Raw genomic sequence first — 19,298 nt, 5'->3', positions numbered from 1 at the left:
TTTTTTTTTAATAACGATTTGGTTACCATGAGATAATACTGTAATAAAATCATCCTGCAATAAAGATTCTGCTCCTGAAGGTCTTTGTGTGCATCTAAAAGTACATTATCATCAGCATACATAAAAGCTAAACCGTGGGATATAATTTGTTTAAAATTTCATTAATTAAATAAGATATAAAATCGGGTCTAGGTGACTGCCTTGTAGCATCCCAAAATTACATTTCAATGGATCGCTATTTTAACAACAAATTATTTGTCATTTAAATAACTAACTACAAAACCAGTCAAGCAGATGATCTACAATTCCTATTCTTTTTAAACCAATAAATAGGATTTCATGACTGAGGGTATCAAAAGGTTTACTTAAGTCCACAAAAACCGAAAGAATTATAATAGTAAATTAAACAAAAGTTATAAATTATTAATTAAAATAAATAGCTTACTTCAGAAAAACCTGAAATGAATTAATCAAACATTGATCGTGATCAATTTTGAAAAGGTTACATTGCATTTAGAGTACATTTTCAGTATCGTGAGGCTAATATTAATCGTAAACATATTACCTTATCATATACCCTTGGTAAACGAATTAAATCTCTCACTGAATGCTATAAGCCTCGTTTTGCGAAAAAGCTGGCAGAACGCTTTGCAGGTTCATTACTGGAGTTAAACACGACCGTTGCACCAGTCTGTGTTAAAAAACTTTAGTAATCCAGAGATCTTGGTAAAGTGTATGTGTGTGCGGGTACGCACGTGTTAAATTAATTTTATAAATATGCAATAAACAATAAAGCCAATTATGCTAATTGCACTACATTTAGAAAATCGCATTATTTGGTGGAATAATGTGCACAATTGCAAATAGAAAAAATCAATTTTTTAAATTCAGTTACCATTTTTATTTCAGCTTCAATTGTGTATTTATTCAAGCTCAATTCAGCTTCCTAAAATGGAGCACAGTCCGGTATTTTGTCTTCGAATTCTGGACTAAATTCATTCTTTTGAAAAATCTTGTATTGATTGAACCTCTAGAAACGGGACTGAGGTCGGTTACACCGGAATACTCTTTTCTTTACCCTCTCCCGCGGGTGGATCCTAAGTATTACACAGCCCAGGGGAGTGTCCTTTTCTCTAACGGGTCTCTATGTCTCGGCTCGCCGGTCGGATCATACTTTGCACCCGCCTTAAACACCCAGAGTAGGATCCACCAGGCTCGGTTATGCTGTCCCTGGGTCCCCACTCCGGGAACCGGAACTCGGTCTTTATGCAACACCTCTAACGGGGACACCCCGAGTGGGCCATCCCCGCCAGGACTCGGTCTTCTTCTCTCAGGGGTGCGACAGTTCTCGTCTCATCGCTACCGCCTACTCGTGCAAGCACGTGTGAACTACAGTTCCGTAGAGGGCTGTCCTCATCCCCGAGGCACCCGATCCTTCTCCTGAAGAGCCCTCGCCACGAAACCTGCGATGGTATCAAAACTCTTGGAGCTCCGCAACATGGTAGCGATGATGTTCTCCACGCTGAGCGGTCCGGTAATCGCCGAGCAAGCTAGGCAATATTCATCACACTTCTTCTTCTTTCTTTATTGTTTAGCCTTCGGTAACTACCGTTTAGATATTTCTTCAGAGGATGAATGAGGATGATATGTATGAGTGTAAATGAAGTGTAGTCTTGTACATTCTCACTTCGACCATTCCTGAGATGTGTGGTTAATTGAAACCCAACCACCAAAGAACACCGGTATCCACGATCTAGTATTCAAATCCGTGTAAAAATAACTGGCTTTACTAGGACTTGAACGCTGGAACTCTCGACTTCCAAATCAGCTGATTTTGGGAATACGCGTTCACCACTAGACCAACCCGGTGGGTAATATTCATCACACTGCGGGCACCAGAACAACTTGTTCTGGAGTATCCGGGTCATCAGAGTAAGGGCAGTAGGGGCCATCCGCTCTTCTCGTACCATACATGTAGGCGCGGAAGACCCCCGTGGTCAGTCAGGAATTGAGCCAGTAGTTCAGCTCACCAAACCTCCGACCGGTCCATTGCTTATCCGCGATAAGGCGGTGCGTCCATCTGCCCTTGGTGGACGTATCCCACCTAGCTTGCCAATCACGGAACAGAGCCGCATGTATGTCTCCCTTGTTTATTCCCCAGTGGCTAAACACTTGAATCTCTGCCAGCTGTTGAAGAGGTGGCTGCCCCGTGATCACCAGCACCGCCTCTGTTGACGACACCGAGGCATATGCTGATGCCACCTTGAGGGCCATGCGACGCTGTACCCCCTCTAGAATTCTCCTGTTGCACCCCACGGCTATGGCCCTCTTCCACGCCAGAACGCCATAGAGAATTGTTGCATTGACCACGTCCACGTGTGCATATAGCTTTCTTTTCGATGCTCGTGGTCGGCTGATATTCGAGAGCAACCCAGGCAGACGCTGCACCATTTGTCTCGCCTTCTCGCTAAACTCTTTCACATGGTGGGTGAACGATCGCTTGTGGTGCAACCACATTTCCAGCTACTTGGTGGTTTACCGCGACTGGACCACCTCTCCCTCGATGTTGATCGCGATGAGCCCCAGCACCCGTTTCCCCGCCAGCGGGACGAACACAAATTTTCCTCGGAACAGCTGCCACTTCTTTTCCGTCATCTATCTTCCTATCTTAGCTATAGCAGCGTTTGCAGAGTTAGCCACCCCTCCTCAATCTTTCCCACCGCCAAAAGGGCCAAATCAGCGTTGACAATGAGATGACGGGAGTCATCTCTCCCGGGTAACGTAGCCGAAGTACCTCATTATAGACCACGTAGGGGTCCCAAGATAGAGTCCTGGGGTAGACCGGAACTACAGCTCGTTATCCTCCAGCCTATATACAAGTTGCGGATCGTCGAGGTAATCCTGTACTATCCTCCTTAGGTAGTCAATCTCTTCCCGGAGCCTTACGTCGATCATCCTCTCCAATAACTTAGTAATGTTGTTCACCAGACATATAGGTTTGTACGAAGAAGGAGACTCCTTAATGTTGGGAGTTTATATTAATACCAGCCGTGATCTTTAACAGGTGTCCGGGATTGATCCTCGACTTAAAACGCCATTTATTACCCGAAGGACCTCTACTGGCACCTCCTCCACCAAGATTCGGATCACCTCAACCGGTATCCCATCCGGAGCCGGGCTCTTGTACAGCTTCATCCGTCTGCAGGCCCAGATATGCTCTTGAATTCTGAAAGGTGGAATGTGATCAGCCACAATCTCCTCCCAAGGCTGAACTTCTCCAGCCTACTCCGGAATACTCATTTAAAAACAACAATCCCCGCATTTAAGTTTTACTCATACACAAGACGTGAAAAAAAAAAAAATTTAAAACCATTGATAAGTAGAAAATAAGAAATTTATTAACACAATATATTTGATAAAACAATACATTAGATTAATAAATATAACTTAGTTCAAATATAATATTCAGCTACATACTAAACGGTAAGAATTTTAAGTAATTTCCGCGTAATTTGAAAATTAAATACTAATCATTTTTAATATTTATAAATGAATTGAAAGTTTAACTAAATTTGTTCATATTTCTTAGATCTATTATTGTGTTTTAAAAGTTAAACTTATATTTATGAAAAAATACCTTTTCCTTTAAATTTACTGAAATCTGTTGAACACAATCCCATGTATTTTATTGAGTACGATAGTTTTAGTTGCAATATTGAATTTTTTTGTTACATGAGGAAAAAAATTAGTTGTATCAACAAATATAAAATGATAAATAATCACTTAGTTGGTTTTTATATCAATCTGTAACTTGTTATAAAAACAAACCGTTTTTTGCCCTATAAAAATAATGACCTTATAATGTACTAAAATAATATCTTCCATAATAATATATTGAACAAACTTATAAAAATGTCAACATATGGATCGAATATGTATATCAATATTTATGACAAGAATGTTTAGAATTAGTTACTACTCTTAAATAACTCTGTGTGGCAACACCTACACTGATTTTATTTAAACATTGTAGTTTAATTAATTTTTGGGTGAACAGAAAATTAACATCGCTTAATTATGATAAGCACCTCGAAGAAAATTATCTTTGGTCTTCTTCCTTTTATTCCTTTAATGTACAAAGATTAAAATTAAAAAGTGGGAAAAAATGATTAAAATAAAGATAAAAAAGATGGCTATACGGTTAAAAAATAATGTGAGATGAATCAAATAATCTTACAAAAATAGTAACAATGAAAATCAAAACTACTGGTTTATTTTCAATAATACATTATATTAAAATTGTTATTTAACTGTCCCTACTTTCTAGCCTAATATATTAATAATAGAGTGTACAATCTAATAATCTTGCAAAAATAATAATATTAATTAACAGAAAACAAAGATGAAATTTAGTTGTTATTATTATAAGATAATTAATGCAGAATTAGCTTCAATTTTTAAATAACACATCTCTTTTTAAACAAGCAAAAGTTCATTGAATTTTTAAAAATATTCTACTCTAATTTTACTCGTATCATTTGGTAACTTTCCGAAGATTCTGAAAGTGATAAAAGGGAAGAATCTCGTTAACATTATTTTTTTGTTTTGTTTAGGTATTCGATGACAGTATATTTTCTTAATTTCTTTTTATAATTATTTTCTCTATTATCAACAACGCAAAATCCATTTAAAAATAAAAAAAATAAAAAACAGTTTCCTTAGTGGCATATATTTAGTCACTTAAAGGAAATGCGCTCAGTAATCTGCATATTACTCGTAATGTGTAGTGAGCTTTGACGATATAATTACCTTTCGTAAGCACAACCGTAACATTATAAGCACGGTATAAAATAAATTAATTTTTGAAAATATTTTACTTTGAAAATAATTCTTACAATTGCACTCATTTCCTAATTCAGACCAATTATAGGATTCCTTCCAATCGTCAATTTTAACACCAAATTGCATTTACTGTCTCAACACTGTTTACGCGTTTTCCTTTGTAAGCATCAGTTCTGCCACAGATAGTCTTACTTTCACCTAAGTAGATATACATACGTTTGTTTTATTGACGAATGATATTTTGAAAATCACCAAAGCAATTGAACTAAATCTCTTTCGGTGGCAGCTTTTAACACAATATCAAAAAAGTATTTGTACAATAAAGCATTATTATTCCCGAAAAAGTTTATGGAACCTTTAAATACAAATACACTCTTATACAGGTCATATGTATAAAAAATATATACACAATTCTATGTACAGTTTTGCGATTTTTTACTACATTTTTAATTTGGTGGGTTTTAAGTTATAAAACTGATTACTTAAAACTTATTACAAAATTATTATTATTATCAACTTTACAAACTAAAATATATAAGTAGAAACTTATTTAGAACTTATTACTTAAAATAATAACTGAAAATTCTGACAAATTTGATATGTAACACTCTTATAGGAGTATTTGTCTGTTTGTAGTATTACCTATAAACTCAGGTATCTATAATTTTGCAATTAGTATTAGTTTATTTTCTTTCTATCCGTATTGATGAAAAAAAAAAATTAATACAAGTCTTTATTAAGTAAAAAATGACTGTTGTAGGACCAGCTTCTACTGCGAATAAAAACTTGGCGGTCTTCTGCATTAATTCTTCAGAAAGAGCCCTTGTTAAACATGGAAGTAAAATACGCTAAGGCCAAGCAACAACAGACCACGGTATAACTGCTTTTACAACCTCTTCAGATAGGATTTCATGCCGGGACCATAGCAAGTACAGCTGAATATATATGACGAAAGTGTTACTTTTTTTGTGAAGCTGATGTCAAGACGTGGACCATATTGTCGCTGTCAAAACGTTGTTGTAGAAATGTTGTACGCTGGTTCGACAATCATGATTTTTCTACAATCATGTATCACAATTCTTAAACTTCTGATCATCCAAAGATAAATGGATTTTTTTCATCCTGGGCAGCACAATCAAACTGATTATTTTCTGTAACCACGACTGAATTTCAAGGAATTCGAGAAAATCAGCTAGAATTCATAACTAGCAGTTGTCATCTACCAAGAAAATGAAGGGGAACATCACTAGTATTGAACACCTAAAGATTTCAATAATTTTTTAGGATTACATTAACGATAAACAAAAAGAAAAGACATTTTCTTATTCCTTATTTAATAACTTGCATATTATGTTAATCAATTTATTAAAAAATTATATAAAAACCTAAGAATTGAGAAATAAAAAAATATTTATTTTTACAAATTACAAAAAGTTGGAAACTATATAGAACATTCATTTAAACTTTTTAAATTTACAATTTAAGTAAAAATTTTAGTTTGTATAATCTATTCTGTCATCTTGCAGACATCACATCAAAACTAGAAGATCCCTGATTGTAATTTTGCACAATTTTGAGCCCTTGCGGTCGCACTCTTTGCACTATATCTAGTCTTCCGCGAACGACAGTGCACAGATGACACAGTGGTTTCTTCTTTAATAGACAAAATTAGCTGTTTTTCTTCTGGAGATAGGATAATTCCCAAAAATTAATAAATATTTTACAAATTATCATTGCATTAATTTATTATTTAAATTACGAATATATACGATTACTAAAAACAAATTAACATTTCTTAAAATAATGTTTTCTACTAAAAATAGTCCATATTTATCTGAAATTAACCCAAGGCTTAAAATTACCAATCATTAACCAAAGGCGTTATTTTTCCATGAATGAGAGTTAGAACGACTTGAAGACCATTGTAAAGAGATGAATGTTTTGTAGCGTGTGTGAAAAAAAAATATCATGCTCGACCGGGATTCGAAACCAGACCTCCGGGTGAAATGTTGAGGCGCTACCACTCGCGCCACGGAGGGCGGCTATTTTAAAGACCTGAATATTTATAAATAAATTTAAAAAAAATAAATACTTTACATTCTATTATTTTTTTACTTCATTAACATTGTGGTTTCGTGCTAATATTTTAACTACAATATAATTACTTCATTCAACTTCCTTAGATACTGTTTTATACATTTTAATTCTTTTTTACTTCTACACTTTTTACCACCAACAGATCTTTCCTATTAGCAAATTTATTACACCTTTATTTCTTAACATATATATATATATATATATATATATATAAATAAAGTTACCACATATATGTCTAATTCAATATCGGCAGGCGAACACGGAAGCAACGATGTGAGCTAACGCACAGAATACTTACGCGCTGATACAAGCATCACAACCAATGCACAGTTGTCCCACCATAGCAGCGCTGCAGCTCCAACACTCACAGGTTCCAATAAAAGAGCGTGCACGAGAGTGAAATTTCAATTCATCGTCGACCACCACCTGGAGAAGACCAAGAAGAAGAAGAAGATGGAAGAAGACAGAAGAAGATTCCTGGCCGGACCTCCCGGCGGATACCAACATCCTCGCCGGAGCAGCAGGCCTAGCCGGCCCGCCGAGGGAGTCGTTGGATGCGGACGCTACCTTCCCGCTCCAGCTCGCCGGGCAGCAATCGCCCTGGCCGGCGGACTCAGCAGCTGTAGCCGGCTCAGCGTGGGATCGCTCACTGGGAAGAACCGCCTCGGCCGCGCCGGCGAAAGACGACTGACGTCGACGCGACACTGTGGGGCTCTAGGGGCCCACCACGCTGTAGTGGGGATCCAACTGCCGCTGAGGGAAAGCCCTGTCTGACATCAATGGATGAGCCGCAACTCTCCGACTTTGCCGGAGAGCAGCTTTCGGACCCAACAGCTCTTCTCAGAGCTAATGCAAAAAACGGCATTTTTCAGGGCCACCACAAGGTTATGAATTATGAGTCGTCGTAGCCATTCGACGACAACAGTCCTTCTCAGGGCTACCATATGGTTAGTACTTACAACGAGCTGTCGAAACCAATCGACGACAAAAACGGCCCTTTTTAGGGCTACAATAAGGCTAGTAAGTGCCACTTGCCGTCGTTGCCATTCAGCGGCAATATATATATATATATATATATATATATATATATATATATATATATATATATATATATATATCCAACTGACCTAGCGTTAGAAAATTCTGTTATAAATTTCTCTTTTCACCTATTCGTCTTCATTTCATTTGTACCAATCATTCCAACAAGATGTCTTTATTGCTTACTTTATCAAACTACCAAAATTTTAACAGGTTTCAAAAGCCAGCATTTTTACCGTTCTACTTTTTTCTCTATAATTAGTTATCATAAAGCGCTACACACAACAGAAATTCTTATACTTATATTTCATATCAGAAGACTTCTTTTTTTACATAAAATCTCTTCTTGCTTAAGTCAGTATGCTCTTACTATACAGCTTACTTGTCCATCCTTTATACTTTTATCACTGAATATCAAATTCTTTGACTTCCAATACAGTTTGATGCCCATATTACCGTTTAATTTCTCATTATCGTTCTTTCTTATATTTATACTTCTTCTTGGAAATTATTATCTATTCTTAATGGGAGCCAAATTGTTGTTTAAAAAGTTGGGGGATGGTTTTTTGTTCAAGGGTTTATATATTAGCTCGCATTCATCCAATTTTTATTATCATCATTTTTATATAAAATACAGATTGTAAAGCTCAAAATAATATTTTTCTCCCTATCAGCACTTTACATTCATATTTGTGTAATATAAAAATGCACCTGCAATAACTTGAAAATATTTTTGCCTTCTGTATTTAAGACGTGCTCGAAACGAAGCTACTGTTCACGGTTTAATATTACACAAAAATCTAATATAGATTCCACATGACTTACTTGTACGTCTGTTAAATTACATATACACATTTGTTTAAAATGAAAATTACGTAAAATTTTATTTCATTAATAACGTTCATATTTTTTCTTTTTTTATTGTTATTATTGAATTATTATTTATAGTAAAAATGTTTTTACAATCAGAGGTAAATAATTATTAATAAATCAATATATTTAAAATAAAAAAAGGAGATGAAGTCGGATTTGAACCGATGTGCCATCCCCTTGTAAGATCCAAATATTTCATTAATAAAAATTTTATTTTGAGTTTTATTTGACTCGGAAACCAATGAAAATAAGTACCACTTATGATATATCATTGAAAAGCTCTCAATGAGGGTTTATAACTGCAATTAAGAAAATAGGGGTTTTTTGACACTTTTGGTCCAGTCGGTTGCAATCAAAAGGGGAGGTGCTCTACTAGATGTTACAACAATCCTAAATCCAAAATTTCAACATTCTACAGCTAATCGTTTTTGAGTTAAGCGAGATCATACGTACGTACAGACATCACGCCGAAACTAGTCAAAATGGATTCAGGGATGGTCTAAATGGACATTTCCGTTGAAACCTGAAAACCGAAATTTTTCGCAATCACAAAACTCAGAAATTTCTGGCGTCCACCAGTATGTATTTGTTTGCAAACGGCCTGATGGGGGTCGAATCCTATCATACTCTTCGATCATAATGTTTAGAAACATCCGGATTTCTATCTCGCCATGTTGCTGTTTTCCTTTCTACCGCTTGGACAAAAAAAAAGTGTTAGTATCCTCGTAGGTTGCCATCTCGATCTCTCTCATTGTACAATCGGCTGTCCCAGATTGACCTCGAAGAAGATCCCTAAATGATCACTTGTGAACTCCTCTTGTAACACGCACCATGTGGTGACCTTACTTATACTCTCGGGCAACAGCAGTTATATCAATCACAGAGCCTCTGCCACGACCTACGAAGGTACAGACCCTTGGCGTGTTGATGACTTCCATATTGATTGAGCCCAGCGTTGCTTCAACTCGTAGCCACGGCGAGTAGATTTCATGCCACCAAGTCCAACAGATTCGGTATTAAAGTCATCCGATACGATGAACGGTCTTCTTTCTACTCTAATTGTGTCTTCCAGTTCATTCAGAAATTCTTCGAATCTCCCGTCAACACAATTCGGCGATATGTATCCACATGTAATGACGCATACCGATAATCGTTTGACCAGTATACTTCTGCTACTCTTTATTTAGACGACTGCCCATCGAATCGATACATTTAATATGGCCGTGTCCAGAAGTTCATCCGTGATCCAACTACCAGAAGAAACCGTTCTACGGTTTGGTTCAACGGTCAATAGGAAGTTTATATCTCTATCCCTAGCTGCTTTCTACGCCAGGTCTTGTGCCAACGCCATTCTATTCATATTTATTTGTATTATCTTCATCGTCTATCCGTACCACAAAGTCGGCTTCCGGTCCGGTGTCCGACTTTGCCAAAATTTAAACAATTTGTAGTTCTAAACGTTCTTTTGCTTTATGCCCCGCACCTCCACAGTTATAGTACAGTGAGAAGCGATTTGGACCGTTAAAGTTTTTTGACAAATGCCTTGCGCTCCAACACTTATAGCATTTGACTTCGTCGGTATTAATCTCAATTCGGCACAAATGCCATCCAACTTTTATTCTTGACTTACTCGTTAAATGTCTCTCGTTAGTTGTAGAACTGTTGCCTTCTGAATATTCCCCAAAGCGGACATCATAGGGGTTACCCGGAGCGGAATATCTGAATCGATTTCCTTCTTAAGCGCCAAAGTTACTTCTTCAACCACTACATCGGTAACCTTGATGATATAATAACTTTTGATGATTTGTATATTGTGAAAAATAGGATCGGATATTTTTGGGGGGGGGGAATATTTTTGGGTCAGGGGTCGGATAGGTCAGGATTGGCGTGAAACGAGTAGAAACGGAAGGATTTGGGCGGGCGAGGATTTTTGAGGCGTGTATTTTTTGGGGTTTTTAGGTTTGGAGATAGAGGAAGCCGGGATCGGTGGTGATCCGGGGGAGGGAAGGTCTGGGATGAATAGAGAATCAGAAAAAATAGAGAAAAAGTGATCCCCGTTAAAATTGTCTCTGTGAGGACTTAGAATATTTTTCGCTTCGAAGACGAAAAGTTTTCAAAGTCCTTGTTTATATCAATTGCGTGACGTAATACACTTGCCCAGTCTTGTAGTTTAACTTAGAATCATTCTAACTAAACAAACTAAACGCCCAACTCCTATGCTATAGAGTAGGAAAATTAGAGTAGTAATTGTAAATAAAATCTAAATATCTAATCAGTCCGTTGTCCAAAACTCAACAAATTTTGTGTTTATGTTCATCAGTCTTTCACCAACAAAATCCTATCCACTAATCCAAAAAAAATCACCAAAAACCAGTCCAAAACAGCAGAGAAAAACTACAGATGTCTTATCACTAACGCAATCCCAACTTGACTATACATTACATTTTACTTTATAATATCATTACGCGTTATGTAATGTTGTAAAGGCATGCAGGAAATTTTCCTATTAATTCCCAATCTAACAAGAAAGTATCAAGAGACTAACTTTGGTACAGTAGTAATAGTAAATAAAAAAAATATTAAAACTATTTAATAAAATGTTTAAAACACACTTCGAAATTTTTCTATAAATAATTTTTTAACAATAAAGCCATACACATATCAGATAAAAATTCACTCGCCATGTGCTATTTAAAAATATAAGAAACAACTGATTTATAAAAACCACGAAAAGCTACTCAAACGTTAAGAGGAGCATCTATTTAGAATAATATCACTTTTTGTAACTTTTTCAATTTTTGCACGACTTAATTTGTCAAATAATTTTACTCTGCATTTGAAGTAAAGAATTGTGTTTTAGAGAACTTTGAGAGTAGCAAATAGTATCTTCGTATATGAGTTTCTTTGTATATGAATTTTATTCGGATTCGGAGCAAACAACTAGTTTTGAGGGACGCCCACTGTAAATGTTTTTCGGGGGTTTGTATGATTCACCATTTTTTTATATAATTCTGTTTGTGATAAGGAGATTCACTAACACTTTTACAATGAAACTGTTTTTATTGTGGTGGTGATAGTAGTTATTTTTGTTATACATTTCATCACTTTCGTTATGAAGTATATGATGACATAAAATAAATAAAAAAAACAATGTTCTTAGATCAGTTTAATAAATTAATCAATACAATACATAAAAATTACCTTTAGATTTTAGCAATGACTGTCGTTGTCTACCGATATCAACAGCAAAACCCTTGTCTTTAAAACCAGAAACACAGATTTTTCCGGCAAAAACACTTATTTTATATGTGTGTATGATTTATTATTTACTAATTATTTCCGTTTAACTGGGAATTACCACATCATATATCAGTTGATCGTAATTCAGCTATAGTTTTACTGTGTTTACCCCTCATTATAATATACACAAAAAATATAATTACTAATATATATTACTATTACTAATATATTACTAAATATAATATATTTTATTAAATAGATTTTTCATAACAATCTTTGGATACATATCCTAGTATTTGCTGAACCCTTATATCTTGGGCCGTCTGAGAAAAACAGACGGAGAAATGGCGGTTTCATTTTTCGTAATGAGAAAAGAGTGAAACATGAGATTATAGCCTGCGCCATCTGATGAAATATAGACGAAACGTACGTTTGTTTGCTGTTGGAGAAGATTAAAAGCGGGGGTTTCATTTGCACGATGATAAAAGAGTAAAAACATGTAACCGTGTCAATGAATGACTAATTGTGAAAATAGATTTTATATTAAAAAAAATCCATAGCGAAGCACTATTACCGGTTAACATCTAAGTGTATGTTTTTTTAATGAACGAAAAGTCGTGACCTTTCATAAGTACTATAAATAACTCTTGTTTGTCGTTTTCTTGTGTTTTTTCCACTCTTATGTTTGATTGTTTGGCGGAGATTTACTGGACTCCCAAACTGGAGTTTTGATATATTTATAAAAGTTTTAATAACCGGAGGATTATTAGATTTTCTGATAGTTAACTATTTGAGTTTTAATTAATTATTAAGTTGTTAAGCTGCTAAATTGTTTTGTACAGTTAGAACAATATTAACCATTTTTAAAAGATTAAATCACTCAAGTGATGGAAGGAAATGAAGAAGGAGGCATTAAAATGATGGAGAAACATGGAAGAAGGCTAAACGTCTACAATAAGCGACCGTACGACTACGTAGAAAACTGCTGTACATAACAATCTGTTGAGTTTAAAACGAAATAAACAATAAAAAGGGCAAAGAAAATAAGGAAATACTGGTTTATGGTTTCCAGATTAGTTTTTATCAGCAAGGTACAACTCGATTCTTACAATATTAAGATTATTGGAACTGTTAGCATTTTAATTTTTAAATGATGTCGCTTCACTAAAATTTATATCTTTACTCTCCCTCTACACTTATACTTACCAAATCATTGCGAAAATTTAGGCCTAGTTAGTACAATGTTTTTTTATTATTTACTTCGTCTATTATATTTCTATTTCGTTTTTTTCCTTCTAATGTACACATAGAACGGTAACCTAATTGTTTTTAAAAAAAATTTGAGTCATACAATAATGCAATAACTTTTATCTTCATGTCCATTAATTGGAGTCACGTGACTTCTATAATCTCATCCCACTTTTTTAAGAACCTAATTTTTTTATTTCCGTTTAAATAACATATTTTTTTGTTGTAAATAACCATGAAAAGTTTTTTCTTCTTTGCCTTCTCCAGCCAGTATTGTTTATATTGTCGTAACATAATTCTTCCATAACTTTTTCCATCAAATTTTGTATTCTAACATTCATTTATCAGGAAAATACTCTAAAATTATTCCTTCCCTCCGAAGGTGAGAATTCCCCGAAGCTGGGAAGAAAAGTACAAATTAAGGACAAATCTATTTCAGACAATATTTTGTCTTGAAGTCTTCGAACAGTGATAGTGTTAAGAGTTTCATTTCCTTCTTTTGATTTGTAAAAATAAAAATTTTCACTTTTTTGTTACTATTATTGACTGAATTTATCTAACGCCCTATTTTTAGTCGGTCTTGTACCATACTATAAAAACTCAACATGTGTTTATTGCGAATGTATAATTAATACAATAATGTTATATATATGAATGACAAGTTCAAAAATTATAATAAAAGTTATTTGAATGAACCAGCGAATAATAAAATATTTATAATAATTAAACCTAATCGAGGTATTGAGCCAAGGCGGCATATTACTCAACAGATAGACACAAAATTTCCACAGTATTTTATTTTTCCGCTAGAATTATCATAATTAAGTGCTAAAAGTAGTTTTGGGAATGTAGGTACTCCGAAACGCATCAACTACGAATGTTAAGAGTGATAATGTTAGGAAACACAGAAAATAACACTCAAATCAATTATTGACAGATACAAAAAAAAATTTTTCCCAACAAAAGCTGTTGAGTATAAGACAATCTAGAGCGCGGTAACGGTTTCAAAGATTTTTCTTATTACCTACAATGTCAGTTGTAGCAATGGCTTCTAGAGAAATGAACCGCAAAACGTATATAAGTATTTTGTAGCTCAAATATGTAGCTCAAATATGTAGCTCATGATGCAACTAAAATTTTTTTTATTTACTCCTATTACACAAAGTGTGTTATTTATCGGTTCAATCCATAAATAGATCGGCGGTTTCAATCAAATAATTTGTACATAACATTTATTTGATTTTGCGTTAATCATAAATATTATAATTTATAATCGACTTACATTTTATTTCTATTTTTAATTAATTTTTACTTTTATCAAAATACAGATATTGAAATATTAAAAACATTTTAAGTACCGTGAAAAACGCTTCCATAACCAGAATAGAAACAAAGAACTTATTTTAAGTAAAGTTAAGCGCAAAGGATTATTATGCAATTTAATTCCCTTAAATAATAGCTGGTAGTTATTATCTGAATTGAATCCAGGATCGAAAATAAAAAATATATGAAGTCAAACAGAAGGCATACTGGATGTGGGTGGCCGCGAGGTATAGGGTGAATTAAAATCAGGGGTAGAGACATCCACATAGATAGTGTACGAAGGGCGAGGAGGGAATCAATTATTAATTCTACGGTCTTAATCCGTCTACATCGAACTGATGTACGGCTCTGGGACGGGATCGGATTTTTATGGTGGAAACAATGCAGAAGGTAGTGAGGGGGGCAGATGTCGATTGTACTCATCGCCCCTCTACAGATTATGGAGATATAAACTAAAAAATTGCATTTTTATCCGTACATTCCCTACAGATACGCTTTCATTTACATATATGGAAAAACAGTTACAAAAACTGACGATAGTTTTTAGTAAAATCTGGATTTAATGATCTGATTTTACTTCAAAGTAAAATAATTTAGTTGCTTTAAAAGACAGCTAGCTGCAGTCCTTGTACTGTAGAGTATAAACAAATACTTTAATGTAAAAGAAAATAAGTGTAGTACTTTCTCTATAAAGGTGCATAGGTTTGCTTTTTTGTTTTACTTATGTGCTCACATTTTTATTTTAGCTGCTATTGGCGCAAAGAAGACCGGGCAGCTGCGCAACTGCGCACAGCGCACGAACGATTTATACTTTTCGAACGATTACGTCGTTCGAACCATTTATACTTCTTCATACGAAAGATTTATCTAAAATTATATTTGTGCTTTTGGGGATAAAAAGGAAAAAAATTAGGATTAGAGCTGTGTTAAAAAATCACAACTCATGAAACAGCTGAAAGTATTTTAGCTGTTCAATATTTTTAAGCTCTTCGTGGTGAAAGTTTTGTTGTTAATACGGTAAATTCATGAAAGTTATTTTGTTATAGTTGGCAAAAACATTTAACATCATATGTTATGAAACACAAACCATGTAACATTTTTGCGGCGGGCTGTAAGCCCGATTTTTTTCTAGTACTTATTCATTATTGCTTACTTGTGCTCATCTGGAAATGTCTGTATCGTATCATAACCGAACCGCCAAAGGCAATCTGACCTTACTTCATTTCCGAAAACAGAATAATCGTAAGAAAGATTAATTAAATAGCCCGTATCAGGCTTATTAATGGAAATAAGGAGTGAAGTAGTTTACCGTTTCTAGTTAAACTGAGCAGAACGTACTACATGCATTTGACTATACCAAGACTACTGAAATCATGTTATATTCAGGGTTACGAGTGACACTTTCATTATATAACCGCAGAGGCTGGCTATGTCATGGAAAAGATCAAGCTCAGAGAAAACAACTCCGCATAGTATTTTTCTTACCTAAGTTGTTGCTTTACTAAACCCTTTCCGATAAATGATGAAACGGTCCGTTTAATCTGAATTCTGAGCTCGTTAATTTAAAATTTTACTGCTTTACTTTCTGTAATATAAAATGAAATTTACATTTATTTTGTTTTTTCTGTTTCAGAAAGTTCAACAACCTTTAGGAACACGAATTCAAGAATGTGATGTGCCATCGTCAAATACAACAGAAGGTGAGAAGAATTTTGAAAATTAAATCCCTTCAAGTTAAAGACTGAAACTCCAACAGATCTGGAGTAATATTAGACTCGATTATAAATGTTACTACTTAAGTAATGCAGTCACTTCTTTGAATATTATCGTTACTCTATGAAATAACTTATTTTTCCATTTAAGTTTGGAGTAGCATTCTTATTTCCTGATTTATTTAACAACTTATTGTAGAACTCTGTAAAATTTTTTTTTAAGAAAAAGAGAAATTATGTCTTAAATGGGAGTTGGATCTCCCAGGGAAAAAAATATGAAAAGTGATCCAACCATTGTACAAGAATTTCATTACATTTTTGTTTATATTTATATAAGCTGACTGGGAAAACACAGGGAAACAAACAAAAAACCTAATAATTTTAGTAACAATTAACGGATCGAATCAGAAAACTTAGGTAAGGTAAACTCGATGAATTTCAATTATTTTATAAAACAACGAAAAGATTTCTGTTCCTTAAAAGTGACGAAATTACACTTTCATAAATTGTTACAGTATCACCTTTTTATATTACAGGAAATTCTATAAGGAAATTGTAATTTATTTAATCATCTTGCACGTGACACAGTTGTCTAGTTAATTTCAATTGTTTTTTAAATGCATGTATATTATTTTTAGAATCAAAAAATAAGCTTCTGTGATAGAAGCCACCGTAATATAAAATAAATTACGTGAACAACCAACATGCTCTCTGCTATTGGCTATTCAAGATTCCCCGTTTGGTATCGAATGAAATTCCGTCAAAAACTCAAAACGAGGGTAAAAAAAAACAAGAAACGACATACGAGAGTTATTTACAGTAATGGTTAAGCTTCTTATGAAAGATCTCGTGACTTTTTTCATTCTCTAAAAAAAACCATTCACTAAATGATAACCGTTATCCATTTTTCTTTACATAAAAGCTATTTTTACTATTACGTAAATATTCATTAATTGATACGTTCACATGTTTTTACTCTTTTCTCATCGCGCAATGAAACCGTCATTATTATTCTTCTCCCAAAGCAAGCAAACGAACGTTTCGTCAGATGGCGCATGATACGTTTTACTATTTTCAAAAATGGAATGTTAAGTCTCGCGGCCATAACATTAGCCAAGTCGTGGATGCGAAATTTGTTCGGCATAATCTATGAAATGGGGAGAGTAGATGGTATAGAAATTTATGATTTGGATAGCTCAATTCTTCTATGTCTACCCATACGGCGTTTAGCATGAGCAGAAGTGTCATAAGTGTGCAGTCGGGAAAGTAAGGGGTTTAAGCAAGGCTTCAGGTCTTGACTAGATAACTCATAAGCAGCTGTTTATGTTGCAATTAAGGGTCATGAATGCATAACACGCCTCTTCAATGCATCCTTCGGACTACATAGTTCTCATCGGAATGGAAGGTGTCACAAATAACCGTGGTTCTAAGACCTTAGCCTTTTGCTGAACTGTCTAAGATCTTTAAGAGGCGCTTCCTCGGACAAAGGAGGTCTATTTAAGTAGAAGGGTCATTATTCCTGACCACCAATTTGGTTTCCAGAGTGAACACTTCAGCATTGAACAAACTCATAGAATGTTTGATGTCATTAGCGGTTGTTTAGAGAGGAAGGAATATTGATCCGCGGTTTCTTTGGATATCCAACAGGCTAACAATAAGGTGTGCTTGGCTGATCTGCTGTACAAGGTTAAGATGAGCCTGCCTCAACCATATTATTTTGTGTTATTAACTACAATGATGGACAGTTCTTTAGGTAAAACATAGCCAAGAATTATCGGGCGTTTTTGATATGAAATCGGGAGTCCGAAGGTTTCAGTCTTGGGCCCGGTTTTGAATCAATCTACATTGCTGATCTTCCTAGTACGGAAACTATCACTCTTGTGTCCTTTGTTGATGACACGATTACGGCGGTTAACTGAACCAACAGTAGCGTCGGGAAAATTGAAATCGTAGTTTGATCTTCTCAGTAAGTGGCTAGCTAAATGGAAGGTACATATTAATACTGCAAAGTCGAGTCATGTGATCCTTTGCAATGAGGAGGAGAGTCTGCCTAGATGGAGTACAGATGATCCCTCATTCGGATAACGTACCATACTTAACACTTCATTTAGAACGCCGCCTATCATGGAAAAATCATGTGGGAGAGAATAAAAGCAATTAAATATTAAACTTAGGCAGTTGAACTGGTTACTAGGAAGGAGGTCCCTGTTGTTAAGTAACAAATTCTTCTTTTATAAGACATTTTTAAGGCCAAGCGTCTACGAAATACAACTTTGGGGCACGGCAAGCAGCAGCAACATCGAAATAATCCAAAAGTTCCAGAACAAAGTACTGAGGAACATATCGAGGAAGCATGGTTTGCGAAGAACAAGGAGGTCCACGATTACCTAAGAATGCAAACTATTCGTGAAAAAATTCGTCGGTAGGATGAAAGTATATGCTTAAGGTTATCACGTAAAAGGTTATCATGTAAAAGGTTATCACGTAGTTTATCTGGCTGTTAACCTATTGGGTAACACCCCGCAAGCATAGGACGAGGAATAACCAAGAACGAAAACGCGCACTATAGTGAAATCCAGACACTCCAAAAACTTTTTTTTTAATAAAAAAAAACAAAAACCGAGAAATTTACACGTCGCCTTTGTCAATGCAGACAAGTATACAACAGTTAATCTTCAAGACGAAATATATGAGCCTCTTCAAAATGTAGTGGTGGATGGAGAAAAGCTAATGGAACTGGGAAGAAATAGAGATACACGGAAGGTTTAAATATCAGCTGTTGCGACCGCATGTTGACAAGAAAGCATCGCACATATGGTTACGAAGAGAAAAAATATAGGCTGAGATAGAAGGCTTCATGTTCAACATACAAAATGCCACTGTTAAAACCAAAAATTATACCAAGCACATCATAAGATAACTTCA

The 19,298-nt window shown here is 34.9% G+C and overlaps 1 protein-coding gene across 1 annotated transcript in view; it reads left to right on the top strand.

The window, feature by feature from the left end:
- Nucleotides 1-19,298, top strand: part of fuss (SKI family transcriptional corepressor fussel) — a 99,414-nt gene that overhangs the window by 62,272 nt on the left and 17,844 nt on the right. Inside the window, exon 6 of the mRNA XM_075354347.1 lies at nt 16,295-16,361. Coding sequence (XP_075210462.1) covers nt 16,295-16,361 — 67 coding nt within the window. The remainder of the gene's footprint in view (nt 1-16,294; nt 16,362-19,298) is intronic.

Source organism: Lycorma delicatula, chromosome 1 (assembly GCF_047948215.1).
Source record: "Lycorma delicatula isolate Av1 chromosome 1, ASM4794821v1, whole genome shotgun sequence".
Taxonomy (NCBI): domain Eukaryota; kingdom Metazoa; phylum Arthropoda; class Insecta; order Hemiptera; family Fulgoridae; genus Lycorma; species Lycorma delicatula.
The sequence above is the reverse complement of the archived record's forward strand: the minus strand, read 5'-3'. Positions and strand labels throughout refer to the sequence as shown.